Below are 15,645 nucleotides of genomic sequence, written 5' to 3' on the forward strand. Positions count from 1 at the left end.
CTTAGCATCTAGCTAATGCTAGCCAGGCAAAGCAGCACAGACTTACAGGCCGATAACTCACCTCTGAACGGTGAACGCTTAGCGATTAGCATCTAACTCTAATAATACTGCTCCAGCAGTATTAAAAGTGCTAAATTTAGAAAATACTGATCTCTGAACAGTGAAAAAGCTAGCTAGCTAAGCGGTTAGCATCTAGCTAATGCTATTTATTGCTGCTCCAGCCTCGGAGCGGCACGGCTCTGCACGGAGTGTGTGTTTACTGCTCCTTACACCTGACGGGTAAAATTTAGATAATACTGATCTCTGAACAGTGAATAAGCTAGCTAATGCTATTTGCTGCTCCAGCCTCGGAGCTGCACGGCTCTGGACTCTGTATAGCACTGAAACTCTGTATAACGCTGCACGGAGTGTGTGTTTACTGCTCCTTACAACCTGACGAGTAAAATTTAGATAATACTGATCTCAGTGAATAAGCTAGCTAGCTTAGCGGTTAGCATCTAGCTAATGCTATTGCTGCTCAGCCTCGGAGCTGCACGGCTCTGGACTCTGTATAGCACTGAAACTCTCTATAACGCTGCACGGAGTGTGTGTTTACTGCTCCTTACAACCTGACGAGTAAAATCCATACAAAAGGCGCACCGTATTACAAGACGCACTGTCAATTTTTGTGAAAATTAAAAGTTTTTAAGTGCGCCTTATAGTCCGAAAAATACGGTAACTTTAATCGTGGATATTTGGAGATATTTGGAGTGCATTACTAGTATCATGACATTCTGGATCATTGACTTCTGTTACAAATCTGATAAAATTGTTTTTTAATATCTCAGATAGCCATATTATATTGCATGCAATAAAAAAAATTCTAAATATCTTTTCTAAATCAGTGTCATATCGCCAAAAGTGTCGTTATCGTGAAAATACCATGAAATATCGTAATATTATTTTAGAGAAATATCGCCCACCCCTACTGTACACAGCTGGGTGGAATGGGGAGGCAGGGTTTAGATTAGACTGACTGACCTGAACAATAAGAGTAAATTATAATATCAGCTACAGGTTGGAGTGATAAAAAACATTATCTCAATAATTTTTGCAATTTTTTCAGCTAATTATTCAAAAACATGTATCTTGATATTCCACCTTTAACAACCTGAAAAGATTAAACGTGACATCAGCTGTGTGTGTTTGTGTGTGTGTGTGAGTGAGTGTGAGAGAGAGAGAGAGAGAGATTTCAGCACAGTGACGCTGTGTCAACAGTTTGGAGGAAAATGAAGCGTGAATAACAGTGGATGACTCGATAGGTAGCTTGCTGGATTAGCGTCTGTGCTTAGCAGCCACACGGATAAACAGCGCAACATCACAGGACTTGTCACCTGCCAGTGTGAAATCAGGGTTAGCCTATGCTAGCTAACTTACTGCATGGCTATTCTCAATGCACACGTCAGCAGTCTGTCCTAAAACATGACCTAGTGAACACGTGGAATAAATGCATTTTGATTGTTGTTTTTCCCCAGTAATTAACATACTCGGTAACATCAGCTCATCACATCATCAACACAGTAATTAAGATATGATCGTAGACTATATGTATCACACACCCCTAATCTATGTATAGAGACAGTAGTGGGATATGGTAGTCTAGTTCAACTGACCTGCTGCTGGTGCAAACTCTTGAACGGGGCGGAGTTGGGGAGTGTTGTTAAAAAAACGTGTTGTTGGGTGATGTTACAAGGCCTGTTGGGATAATTAATTTATCAACTTATAAATTACGATAAATTAACATGACTGTGATAATTTCTTACATCCTTGATATTTCCTGCTGTGTTCATTTGTTTATAATATAACCAAGATGCAGATTTTACCTACTTGCTCTGTTCTGTCCTCTTTTATTCTGAATTAATCCCAATAAATGCTAACAAATTAAAAAATATTATTGATGGTAAACTAATACGTATATTAGAACTGAATCGTTTCTCCAAACTTTACAAAAATATTCTACACTCACGCTTTATGACACAGAGCACATTAGCCCCATCAGGTGGCCAAAACCACCAGTGCTTCATATGTCTGGTGGAAAAGAAACATTTTTGCTAGCTTTATTGCCTCTAAAACTGTTTCAGTGCATTAAAAAATGACATTTATTGCTTCTTTAAAAGTGTTGTTAAGAATTAACAAAGTTTTGGGATATGAACCACGCCTCAAGTTCCCTAGCTCCTCCCCCTGGTCCTATAAATATACCTCCCAGGTGCTCCTCACCTACGTGACTTTCGACCTCGCACGTGACTTTCGACCTCGCACGACAGCACCTGCTGATCTTGCCGCCCTGGCCGCTCATCCTCTGCCGCTCTCATCTCACTCCAGGCTGCGCTCCGTGGTCTCCTCGACTCGGCTCCCCTGATACCCGGCCCAGCACGTTACCTGCCCGACTCGTCACGCTGATTCCACGCCTCAGACGCTGATTCCACGCCTCAGCACCGGCGCTAGCTAAAGCTACGAGTCAGTTCCCGGTTCGGAGCATCGGATCTTTTGATTCAGCGCAAGCTAAAGCTACTCGACGCAGCGAGTCGGTTCCCGGTTCGGAGCACCGGATCTTTCGATTCAGCGCAAGCTAAATCTACTCGACCCAGCGAGTCGGTTCCCGGTTCGGAGCTCCGGATCCTTCGATTCAGCGCAAGCTAAAGCTACTCGACCCAGCGAGTCGGTTCCTGGTTCGGAGCTCCGGATCCTTCGATTCAGAGCAAGCTAAAGCTACTCGACCCAGCGAGTCGGTTCCCGGTTCGGAGCACCGGATCTTTCGATTCAGTGCAAGCTAAAGCTACTCGACCCAGCGAGTCGGTTCCCGGTTCGGAGCACCGGATCTTTGATTCAGCGCAAGCTAAACTACTCGATCCAGCTCGTCTGATGCCCGGCCCAGCACGTAACCTGCCTGACTTGCTGATTCTACGCCTCAGCACCAGCGCCAGCTATACTGCTCGACACAGCGAATCAGTTCCCAGACAGCGCGACCACCCTCCCTCCCTGCCGGTGAGGCCGATCTAATATCTCGAATTAATACATGGTTCCCTCAGTTTGATCTATTGTTCTTGATTTACTCCATTGTTCCCTCTATTTATATCGGTTTCCTCTATTTTATTATTTACTCTATTCATTGTTCCCTTAATTCATTCAATGTTCCCTATAATTAATTCACTGTTCCTTCGTTCAATCAATTTATTGTTCCCTCTATTAATTGTTCTCTCTAGCATTCCGTCGAACTGTTTGCCTGTTCAGCATTATGTATTATTCCCTCTATGTAATTTACTGTTCCCTCTATTTATTTAATTGTTCCCTCAATCCATTTCACCATTCCCTAGATCTATTTCACTGTTAGATTTAAGTTATTGTTCCCTCTTTTTATTCATCGCTCCCTCTATTTATTAATCATTTCCTCGTTTTATTAATCATTCCCTCGATCAGTTTCACGGCTAGATTTAAGTTATTGTTCCCTCTATTTACTCATCGTTCCCTCAATTCATTAATCATTCCCTCGATCAGTTTCACTGCTAGATTTAAGTTATTGTTCCTTCAATTTATTAATCGTTCCCTCGATTTATTAATCATTCCCTCGATCTGTTTCACCGCTAGATTTAAGTTATTGTTCCCTCTTCATTGTCCCCTCGATTTATTGATCATTCCTCGAGCTATTTCACTGCTAGTTTTATTTATTGTTCCCACATTTATTCATCGTTCCCTCGATTTATTTATCATTCCCTCGATCTATTTCACTGTTAGATTTAATTTCTGGTTTCCTCTATTTTATATCGTTCCCTCAGTTTTTACTCATTCCCTCTATCTATTTCACCGCTGGATTTAATTTATTGTTCCCTCTTCATCGTCCCCTCGATTTATTAATCTTTCCCTCGATCCATTTCCCTGCTAGTTTAATTTATTGTTCCCTCTATTTATTCATCGTTCCCTCAAATTGATTAATCATTCCCTTGATCTATTTTACAGTTCGATTCAATTTGTTTCCTCTATTTAATTAATCATTTCACTATATTCATTGTTCCCTCGATCCATTTCACCTTTTCCTTTGATCTATTTCACTGTTCCCCTCGTTCCCCTGTTCCCCTCGTTCCCCTGTTCCCCTTGTTCCCTCGTTCCCCTTGTTCCCTCGTTCCCCTTGTTCCCTAGTTCCCTCGTTCCCCTCTTCCCTAGTTCCCTCGTTACGTTCCCCTGTTCCCTCGTTCCCCTGTTCCCTCGTTCCCCTGTTCCCTCGTTCCCCTGTTCCCTAGTTCCCTCGTTCCCGAGTTCCCCTGTTCCCGAGTTCCCCTGTTCCCGAGTTCCCCTGTTCCCGAGTTCCCCTGTTCCCGAGTTCCCCTTGTTCCCGAGTTCCCCTGTTCCCGAGTTCCCCTGTTCCCGAGTTCCCCTGTTCCCGAGTTCCCCTTGTTCCCGAGTTCCCCTGTTCCCGAGTTCCCCTGTTCCCCAGTTCCTGAGTTCCCCAGTTCCCGAGTTCCCCAGTTCCCGAGTTCCCTCGTTCCCCTGTTCCCTCGATCAGTTCCCCTGTTCCCCTGTTCCCTCGATCCGTTCCCCTGTTCCCTTGATCCATTCCGCGATGGCTCCTTTCTAATTCCTCGATTCTGTTTCCTCAGTTCTTTTTCAGTTCCCTCAATCCCTGCAAGCGAGGCGGACCCCTGCGCCCAGCCATACTAATGCGCTGAATTCTTCAGTCGTCACTTCTCTCCGCCTGCTGGTTGAAGTCCCTCTGGTGTCCGTGTTCTTCGCCCGGGCGCCCCTGTCTGCTGTGATGACCTTCGGTCCTGCCTGTTGCTCTTTTTTGGGGACTAAGCTGGACTCTCTCTACTTCAGGCTTCTCTTCTTTGATTTCAGAACAATCCTGTCTTCCAAGCTGCACGCGACATTGTGCAGGACCCATCATCAGTTGCAAGCCCATTATTGGTTCCCATGTAATGAACTGTGGAAGTGTGGAAATCCAGGGAACTAACTCTTCAAACAAAGATCAGACTGTTTAACTCTGTCAAATCAGTACTGCTGTACGGAGCAGAAATTTGAAGGACAACAGTGCCAACAATGAAGAGAGTGCAGACATTCATTAATTCATGTCTGCACAATATTCTCCAGATCCACTGGCCAAACATCATCAGCAATCAGGATCTGTGGTAGAAACAAACCAACTTCCTACATGAAGAAGAGTTCCAGAAAAGGTGTTGGAGATGGATCGGACTCACTCTTCGGAAGCCTGCCTCCAACATCACTAAGCAAGCACTGACCTGGAACCCAGGGAGAAAGAAGTAGAGGAAGGCCCAGAAACATGTCGCGTAGGGATCTGGATGCGGACTTAAGCGGATGGGGTACACCTGGAGTCAAGTAGGACAAAGGCCCAGGATTGGGATGCCTGGCGAAATCTTGTTGGGGGCCTATGCCCCAGAAGGGGCGAACGGACCTGACAATGTAAAGAACAGACATCAGGCCAAAAAGGGACAATCAGTCCACCTTAAACTTCATGAGATCAACCCCTATTCTCAGCCGATTGGCCTTCAACCCAGTTGGGAGCAAGTGTCATACCCTAGACGTTGATTTAGATTTTCATGGTTGTCACATTCCCTTGTCAAGAGAAGATAACTGACCCGGCCACAAACCTGTCGAACTCCCCATTCAGTCAAACATTATACTGGTTTTCAAATCGTATCACGAGGACGATGCTAACTCTGCATGCCATCTACTATTAAGACTTTTCACTCAAACCACCCGAAACGCCGTTCAAGATCTTATGAAGTTCTGCTGAAGACCCCAGACTCTCACTTTCGCTTACCTCACTTTCAGTTCAGATTCGGCTGCCGGTCCTCACACTTCGTCTTTTTTGGGGGGATTTGGCTTGAGAACAGTCCCAAGCTGTTCTGAACTGTACCCCAAGTATCATCATCACAGTTCCTCTCCCCGCATGGTGTAGGCGGGGTTCATTATAGCAAAGTGTTGTTAAGAATTAACAAAGTTTTGGGATATGAACCACGCCTCAAGTTCCCTAGCTCCTCCCCCTGGTCCTATATATATACCTCCCAGGTGCTCCTCACCTACGTGACTTTCGACCTCGCACCCGCCTCCACCCCATCACCACCCTCATATTAATCTCTTACCTAGCTGCGGGGGGGATTTGGCTTGAGAACAGTCCCAAGCTGTTCTGAACTGTACCCCAAGTATCATCATCACAGTTCCCCTCCCCGCATGGTGTAGGCGGGGTTCATTATAGCAAAGCAGTAAATAAACTTAATCAATTATCTGTTCTGCATGTATTTAACATCTCAGTTACTGGGGTGAGTACATACATCCAGAATTGGGCAGAATGTGTTCTACAATATATAGAACAGTAATGTATTCAGCTAGCTGTATCTCTAATTACATTCAAATGTGTTGCTGATTTGCACTGTTTATCATTTACTTATATTTGATTATTGTGTTAATTGTAGAACAAATTAAGCATTGACACAGTGGTTCAACGCAACAGGTTCTTTGACAAGTACATCTAAACTTCAGATAAACAGTGACATTATTACAAAAATCTTTATTTACATTATTAGAAGGTCAAGCTCTGTTTTTATCTTTAAGAAACATTTTGTCAGTCCGGACGCTGTCAGTCTGCCTGTTCTGAACTCTGATGAACATAGAAACTCCATTTCCGAGCATTCTTGGTCTCAGGAATACAATGACTCATCAGAACATGTGATGCTGCTGCTTTCTGGTTCGCCCAGCTACTGATTGTTCACCTGAACTTTTGAGTATAAATACCCCTCAGGTTTTGCTGTTAGTTGCTGAGTATTGAATCTAGGTTCCCTAGCTCTTCTACAACGCATTTCGTTTCTCTTTGTTACTCTGACTTATCGTTTTTTGACCTGTTTCTGTTTTACCGTTTACCATTTTTGCCTCGCCCAGTTTATTGTTTGTTGCTTTCTGTTGTCCACCTTGCTTGTTTTAGTTTACCCTTCTGCTAATTCCTCTTCTGCCTGATTCTCTGTGTGTACTAATCCTGCCTGTTTTAGACTATCCTTATATGCTTCTCCCTTTTCTTAATAAACTGTTTAAACTGTTATCAGTGTATCAGCGTGTGTCTCTCCTGGTTCTGGTAATCCTGATACATTCAGAAAATTATTGATTAAATGCAGGCTTTAATTACAGGTATTTTATTTTTATCTGTTATTTGCTGATATTCTTTATTTTATTAATAATCTCACCATATTTTATTGAAACAGAAGATTTTTAAATCATCTGATTTATTCATGTGGATTACAGTGTGGATTTTCTGTTCATTCACAGTAAGAAGAAAAAAAACTATTCCAGAGAAACACTGGACCACATATTCCAGGTTAGTCCTGAACCAAATATATGATTGGAATCTCCCTTATTTTTTTTACATATAAATGTAATCACACTTTAAAGTTTTGATACAAATAAAATACTAATTTATTCACCTTCAGTTTTATAGAGTTTTGTACAGCATTATAACTGTGATAATGTTAGTATTAATGCAATAAGATGCAGCTCAGTAACATGATGTTAAAACCTTTTACACAACAGAGAATCCATAACTCCTTTCCTCCTCAGATCAGTGTCATCATCTCACTGTCTGTACTGTAACAGCTTTAGTGATTCTCTGTTTGTTATTAATCAGGAGCTACAGGAGAAGTTTATCTCTCTAGTGAAGAACAAGCTGAACACATTCAAGAAGCTCCTGAGTCCAGATTACCCAGCATGCTCTGAGAGAGAGTTGGAGGATGATCAGAGGGAGGGGGTGCTCAAGGTCACACTGCACATCCTAAGGAACATGAATCAGACAGACCTCGCTAACACTCTAGAGAGCAGTAAGAGTTATGAGTCATGATAATGGGTACCAACTTAAAGGGCTAATGTATTTCCTCAGAGGAGTTCTGCTTTTTAAATTAGAATAATAAGCAATAGTTAACTGGATTTTGTAATTATAAGACATTGTGTCACAGCATCAAATGTATCCTTAAACCTAACAATTATCTACTGTATCAGAGTCATTCTACACAGGGGTCTTTCATGATGAACACAGCTAATTACATTTTCCTTGTTGTCTCCATCTGTTATCAGAATTAGCCCCAGCATGCCAACGAAGACTCAAATCTAAGCTGAGAGTTAAATATCAGAGACTTAATGAAGGAATCTCAGGCCATGTAAAGTCAGCACTTCTGAATGAGATCTACACAGAGCTCTACATCACAGAGGGAGATGGAGGAGATGTCAATCAGGAACATGAGGTGAAGCAGATTGAAGCTGCATCCAGGAAAAAAACAACACAGGAAAGACCAATCAAATGCAATGACATCTTTAAACCCTTACCACAACAGAACCAGCCCATCAGAACTGTACTGACTAAAGGAGTTGCTGGAATTGGAAAAACAGTCTCTGTGCAGAAGTTCATTCTAGACTGGGCGGAAGGAGAAGTAAATCAAGACATTCTCTTTATATTTCCACTTCCTTTTAGAGAACTGAATCTGATGAAGGAGAAGAAGCTCAGTCTGGTGAATCTTCTTCAGAGCTTCTTCCCAGAAACTCAAGATTTTAAACCAAGACATTATAAGAGCTACAAGATCATGTTCATCTTTGATGGTCTGGATGAGTGTCGCCTGTCTCTGGATTTCCAGAACAATGAGAACTTGGTGAATATAGAAGAACAAACTTCAGTGGATGTTTTGCTGACGAATCTCATCAAGGGGAATCTGCTTCCCTCTGCTCTCCTCTGGATCACCTCTCGACCAGCAGCGGTCAGTCAGATCCCTCCTGAGTGTGTTGACCGGGTAACAGAAGTGCGGGGTTTCAGTGACCCTCAGAAACAGGAGTTCTTCAAGAAAAGGATCAGTAATCAGGACCTGGCCAACAAAGTCTTTACACACATCAGGTCTTCAAGAAGCCTCTACATCATGTGCCACATGCCAGTCTTCTGCTGGATTACAGCCACTGTTCTAGAGAGTATGCTGAGTAAAGCTGAGAGTGGAGAAATTCCCAAAACCCTGACGCAGATGTTCACACACTTCCTGATCTTTCAGATCAAACAGAGCCAGAGGTACAGTGGGAACAGTGACTTTGATCCTCAGCAGACTAGGAAAAGTATCTTGGCTCTGGGGAAACTGGCATTCCAGCAGCTAGAGAAAGGAAATCTGATCTTCTATGAGGAAGATCTAAGAGAGAGTGGCATCAATATTAGAGAAGTGTCAGTGTACTCAGGAGTGTGTACCCAGATCTTTAGAGAGGAACTTGAGCTGCACCTGGGGAAGGTCTTCAGCTTTGTACATCTGAGCGTTCAGGAGTTTCTTGCTGCTTTATATGCATTTCTCTGCTTCACTGACAGAAGCGTTCTGAATCAGCAAACCACTGAAAACCAAAACACTGAACTATCTGAACTCTTCAGCAAGTCAACAATTACTGACTTCCTCAGCAGTGCCATAGACAGAGCCTTACAGAGTGAGAGTGGACACCTGGACCTGTTCCTTCGTTTTCTTCTGGGTCTCTCATTGGAGTCTAATCAAACTCTGTTACGAGTTGTACTGACCCCGAAAGAGAGGATCTCTCACAGCAGTGAAGAAATAGTCACATACATCAAGAAGAAGATTGAGCAAAACTCATCTCCAGAGAAATCCATCAATCTGTTCCACTGTCTGAATGAACTGAATGATCATTCTCTAATGCAGGAAGTGCAGAAATACCTAAGTGTAGGTGATCGTCATCCTCAAAAGGTCAGGCTGTCTCCTGCTCAGTGGTCAGCTCTGGCGTTTGTGTTGATGAACTCAGAAGAAGAGGAACTGGAAGAGTTTGACCTTAATAAATATGATCCATCAGAGGAGTGCTTTCTGAGGCTGCTGCCAGTATTTAAAATGTCCAAAAGAGCCATGTGAGTATCTTCATTCAGGCCTTCACTTCACTATATATAAGCATGCATTATCCTTTGTGTGTAATAATAAAAATTAAGCCCTCTTTTTAATGTAAACAGTAAATTAAGTTTCTTCATTCTGTCTTAGAATAATCATATATAGTCTTAAGAAAAATGTTTGGGCAAGTTGTATGTTAAATGTTTTTGTTAAAATAAATACACATCCCTTGCAGATTTGACAAGTCTCAGTATGCTTGGGAGAAATAATGATTAGCAATACAACATCATGAAAATTCCATATAGAACACACATTTTAAGTGTCTGTATTTATTTCTAAAATATATGTGGACAGAGGTGTCATTTTATCTTCCTCTTTCTCTATTTTGTTAAATGGACCTTTTTGCATGTTAACTATTTCAGTATAAAGAAACACCAGTTCTTTAGACTGACAATACATTTCACAGTTTAATTCTGTTTTCTATTGTCAATTCATTCTTTAAATTACTCTTCTTTGGGTTTATTGTAAAATCATTTGCTTGTTCTTGTTTTTCAGACTAGCTTTATGTAATCTTGGAGTAAAGACGTGTGAAAATCTGGAATCAGTTTTAAACCTGGAAAACTCTCCCCTGAAAGAGTTGGACCTCAGTAACAATGACCTGCAGGATTCAGGAGTGGAGCTGCTTTCTGCTGGACTGAAAAGTTCACACTGTAAACTGCAGATTCTCAGGTCAGTGTTTCAGGTTATCACATACCAAAATAACAAACAAGGCAACCAATGAAAACACACAACTAAAGAAACTTAATCACACAGAAGAATGTGCAAGGCTGGTCTGAACAGACTGAGCAGGTTGGTCTTTCCAGATTGGCAAAGGGGAGGAGCCCTAAACATCTCTCCCTGCTCAGGCTTTTCCATGCCTTTTACTTTGTCATGGTAATGAATCTACAGACCAAATACAAAAAACAGTAATTGTACTCTTTTATGTACATGTCCTTTTTTTCTTTTAACTCTGCTTTGGTAATTTTATTCATGTCCCTCTGATCTTAATAAAATCACAAGTGACACTTATTGGCACCCCTGAATTTAGTATATCCAGGTTGCTATGTTGAGAAACAGGCGAGATGACCAAACATGTCTCTTCACTGAATGTTTTAGAGAAAATTTAAAATGTCTGCATCAAAAAAGACATACAACATAGTCTTTATATGAGCTAAAACAGCACCATTGATCACATTTATGTTGTTACTTGCAAAAAAACGAAATAAAAGAAAGAAGTCTCCGTGGTACAGCACAGCATAGACTCTGGTTCTCTACGCTCCCAGCTTAGCTACACACGTAAAAGGGCTGCACACTTAGCATATGAAGCTCTTAAAGGGACAGTGTACATTTTACTTAATCCTGGCCGTTACATATTTCCACCAGGCCATTTAAATGGTATTTTACCTATTTTAAGCATGTGTGCAAAAACAAACACTTCCTAAAACCAAGCCAATTCACCATGCATTCTTTATTCCAGCACCCCACATTAGCTTTTTCTCCCCTCAAACACACAAGTATATAAATGACACAATTAATATAAACATAATTGCATTTTACATTCATTATTTTATTTACATTTAAATATTCACTACAAAAACTGGCCTTAAGAAGAAAAAGTGTAATTGCAGTTGATCACAAATATTGTCATGGTTAATCTGATTATATTTTTTGATCAATTGACACCACTAGAAAAAATATTAAATGTGGCATGTACAAAAGTAACAGCATGTTACATGTTACAATTAGAAAATCAATAAAATGTGTTATTTAACCCTTAAATACCCTGTGGTGTTCGGGTCTGTGGAACCCGTTTACATTTTTTATCAAAGGAAAAATTATGCAATTTTTTATCAAAGGAAAAATTATACAATTAAATATTATTTCTAACTCAAACTTATTGGCTTTGGGTCATTTTCTGTGAAGAACATATATCAGAACACATTTTTGATGAACACACACTGTATACCCCCCTACACATTTATATTACATACAGGATGTTCGGGTCTACTGGACCCGGGGCTAATAAAGGTGTGTACCTTCCCTCTGTTCTCCTCCTGTCTGGGTGTGTAGTTTGTGTGTGTTTTGTTTCTGCCCCTGTCGTTCCTGTACAAGGTTGTAATATTGTTGTAGAATTCAATGGATACCTGTCAGAAATTGAATGCTCTTTTGCCCAAAAAATGAGCCACTATGCATAGCTGCCCAATGTGATAAGAATGCGACTAGGGTTGGCGGATTGCAGTTTCTCCGGTACAGGACATCAAGTCTTTTTTTTTAGCTTTTTATCCCAAATTCCATCCAAAACATTATTCCATTTACAGTTTTACATTTTAGTTAGATAGAAAAATCAAGGAATGAGAGTTGTCCTGGACATGACTCACATGCAAAACTTTTTGTACATCGCACAAGCTGAGACAGGAGCTCCTAAAAAAAAGTTGACCATGGTAGGAACCATACAGAAAACAAGCCAGCGCTTCCTTCCCAACTGCTGAATATAAAGAACAGGCCTGTCAATTCTTTCAAGTTTGTGTACTGCAACCAGGAGCATCAAAAACAGAGATCATCCTGGGTTATAATGCCACAAAAGGAGGGGTGGAAAAAACAACCTAAGAAAACACTATATACCTACATCTAGTACAAGGACAAATGCAACACACTCAGAGTAAAATTCTGCCCCTCATGTGTTGTGTAGTCTTGTATGTAAAGGCAATGTGTTCAGTGGGTATGGTGTGTTGTGTAGACTGATATGGTTACATTATATTCAGCATGTGTAAAAGTCCTAATGAAGTTCAAATAAATTAAAATTAGTTGAGAAAACATTACTTCATTTGTAAATTTAAAAATTAACTATTTTTCCACTCATACCTATTTTAATTCATTTTCTTTTGCATTTTATAAAAAAAAGTAGCACTGTTTAAAACAAATGTAAAATAAGAAAGGTAAAAGGCAAATATTAAACATATAAACTGTTTATATTGCTTGTAATTTAGGTGAAGCAAGCATCTTTTAAGTATTTTAATGTAGAATCGCATAATTTTGCCGAATTTAAAAAAATTAAAATGCAGTGGTTCCATCAGACCCATGAACACTGTCTGGGTAACAACAATATGAACACCATACAAGGGATAAACATTGAAGTCATTGTAAAATCATTTCTGCTTGTGTGCTTATTATTACATTTTCAGATTACATTTTAGCTTTGTGTAATATAGATTTAAAGAAGTGTGAAAATCTGGAACTTGGAAAACTCCTCCCTTGACCCCAACATCTGCTGTAATCTGCCCCACCTCCCCCCACAACATGCAGATTTTTTGCTGGCTTAACAACTGAAACGCTGAAATGTAGTGTCCAGCTGTAACAATCCGGTTTAGACATCCAGCTCAGACTTGGATAGAGAGCTTTGTTACTCTCTCTTCGTGTCTCTCTCTCTATCTTTTTGTCTCTCTCTCTTTCTTTCTCTCCGTACCTCTCTGTTGGTCTCTTCGTTTCTTTCTTTCTTTTTGTTTGTTTCTCTCTCTCCGCCTCTCTCATTTTCTCTTTCTTCATCTCTCTCTCTCTCTCTCCGTCCCTCTCTGTTGGTCTCTTTGTTTGTTTCTTTCTTTTTGTTTGTTTCTATCTCTCTGTCTCTATCTCTGTCTCCGCCTCTCTCTCTTATTCCTTCTCTCTTTGTCTCTCTCTCCGCCTCTCTCCCTCTCATTCTCTCTCTGTTTGTCTCTCTCTCTCTGTCTCTCTACCAGAGAGTGAGCTTTGCTGCAGGAGATTGGATACACGAAACTCGCTCTGGTGGTATTCCATTTGTTTATTTATTAGTTCATACATGAGCAAATGCAGCATTAGCACACGCTCTGTGGTACAGCACAACTCACTACTCTGTCTACGCTCTCAGCATAGCTAGCAAGTGCCCACGCCCTTACCATAAGAGAGCAAAGTTCTAATTAAAATATTCTTACAACCAAGCTGAGATATTTACAATCCAGTTTGTTATGCATTCTTCATTCCTGCACCCTACGTTGATTTGATCTCCCCTCAAAAGTATATACCAGTATTTAAACTGACACCACTAACATTTGACAAGTGATATTGAGGTATTAACCATGATAATAAAAAATCACACAAGATAAAGATTCTAGCAAAGGTTAGAGTATACCAAACAAACAAATACAAGTCTTCTGCAAAGCATTTAAATTGACACCACTAACATAAGAACAACTGCATTTTACATTTCTTAAATTAATTTTTTTTTTTTACATTTAAATATCCACTATAAAAGAAAAACAAGTGCAATAATATCACAGAATTAATTATACATGTATTTATGTGACATTCAAGTGTTTACCATGATGATAACAAATCACACAAGATCTATTAAAAGACTAGCGAAGGTCATAGTATTCCAAACAAACAAATACAACTCTTTTGCAGTTGTCTTAAGAATGTCCAACTTGAAAGAACATCTGAGATATATCACAGATTGATTACAAAACTGTGATGCACAAGCAAAAACAATTTTAGCTAAAGTTAATATAAACTTGTGGGTGGTACCCAACTCTGACACTGCTATATTCACAGAAATGCGTACTGTTGAGGTTTTTGTTTCATGAATTGCTTAATCCATGTCTACTTTGTTAGGAAACGTCAGTTTTCTATTGATATTTTCAGATTTTGTAGTGTTATTTGTGAGAAAGGGTCTTATAAATATTAAAGTGCATTTTTTCCTCAGTCTGTTATGTTTTCTTTCTTTTTTTCTGTTTTCTTTCACTCACTCACACATTCTCTTGCTCTGTCTGCAGATTATCTGGTTGTATGATCACAGAGAAAGGCTGTTGTTCTCTGGCTTCGGCTTTAATTTCAAACCCCTCCCACCTGAAAGAGCTGGATCTGACCTACAACCACCCAGGAGAGTCAGGAGTGAAGCTGCTTTCTGCCAGACTGGATGATCCACACTGCAAACTGGAGACGCTCAGGTAGGTCCAAACTGATAATTATTTTATCATCTTATTGTAAGATAAATAAAAATATTTTTGTCACTCTCGATATAGCCTGTTGTGCTCTTACAGAGGACACTTTCCTGTGTGTGCGATGTGTCTCACGGGGAAGCAGAGTATTGAGAAAGTTAGGGGTTAATTCTGTAAACCTGTAGTGATTCTGGTCACCAGGTAAACAGGGTAGAGCAGCATGTAACCATCATTCTGTCATTCTGTTTTATTTTGATTACACAGCCACTTTGTTCATTTTTTATGCCCAAACCATCTGTACTAAATTCCAAGTACTTTGCTGTAATCCTCTTTTGGCTCATCTTTCTGGTGGTAAAAAGAACCAAGAGAACAGGTGGAAAAGTTTAGCTGGTTCTGGTCATGGAGCCAGTGATGGAGAGCTGTCCTGAGAATCGTGATGAGAAACAGAATAAGGAGAAAAGTTACAAGATTAAAACAGATCCCCACTAACTTTATACACACTGAGAGTCAAGCATCCCAGCATATATCCCATCTCTTTATAGTAAAAAGGTAAAAATAATCTGTCACTGCAAAACCAGGATCCTTTCTGAACACTTAAGGCCCTACCCTAAACCCTGTGCAAGGTGGTCATGATGCTTATTGCTAATTTACACCCCACCAACAGTATATTTTCACGATTTCCACCTGCGATGTTTAAACAGCAATGGTGATTTTAAATATACCTACACAGAAGAGAAGATTTGGACAAGTCCAGGGAGCTGTACCATTTACAG

The 15,645-nt window shown here is 40.4% G+C and overlaps 1 protein-coding gene across 11 annotated transcripts in view; it reads left to right on the top strand.

The window, feature by feature from the left end:
* Nucleotides 1-15,645, top strand: part of LOC111189998 (NLR family CARD domain-containing protein 3-like) — a 189,992-nt gene that overhangs the window by 169,359 nt on the left and 4,988 nt on the right. For all 11 annotated transcript variants that reach the window (XM_049472354.1, XM_049472361.1, XM_049472359.1 and 8 more), the window contains 5 exons: nucleotides 7,309-7,357; nucleotides 7,664-7,853; nucleotides 8,107-9,904; nucleotides 10,437-10,610; nucleotides 14,708-14,881. In XM_049472354.1, coding sequence (XP_049328311.1) covers nucleotides 7,309-7,357; nucleotides 7,664-7,853; nucleotides 8,107-9,904; nucleotides 10,437-10,610; nucleotides 14,708-14,881 — 2,385 coding nt within the window. The remainder of the gene's footprint in view (nucleotides 1-7,308; nucleotides 7,358-7,663; nucleotides 7,854-8,106; nucleotides 9,905-10,436; nucleotides 10,611-14,707; nucleotides 14,882-15,645) is intronic.

The sequence above is a fragment of the Astyanax mexicanus genome, chromosome 25, assembly GCF_023375975.1.
Source record: "Astyanax mexicanus isolate ESR-SI-001 chromosome 25, AstMex3_surface, whole genome shotgun sequence".
NCBI lineage: Eukaryota > Metazoa > Chordata > Actinopteri > Characiformes > Acestrorhamphidae > Astyanax > Astyanax mexicanus.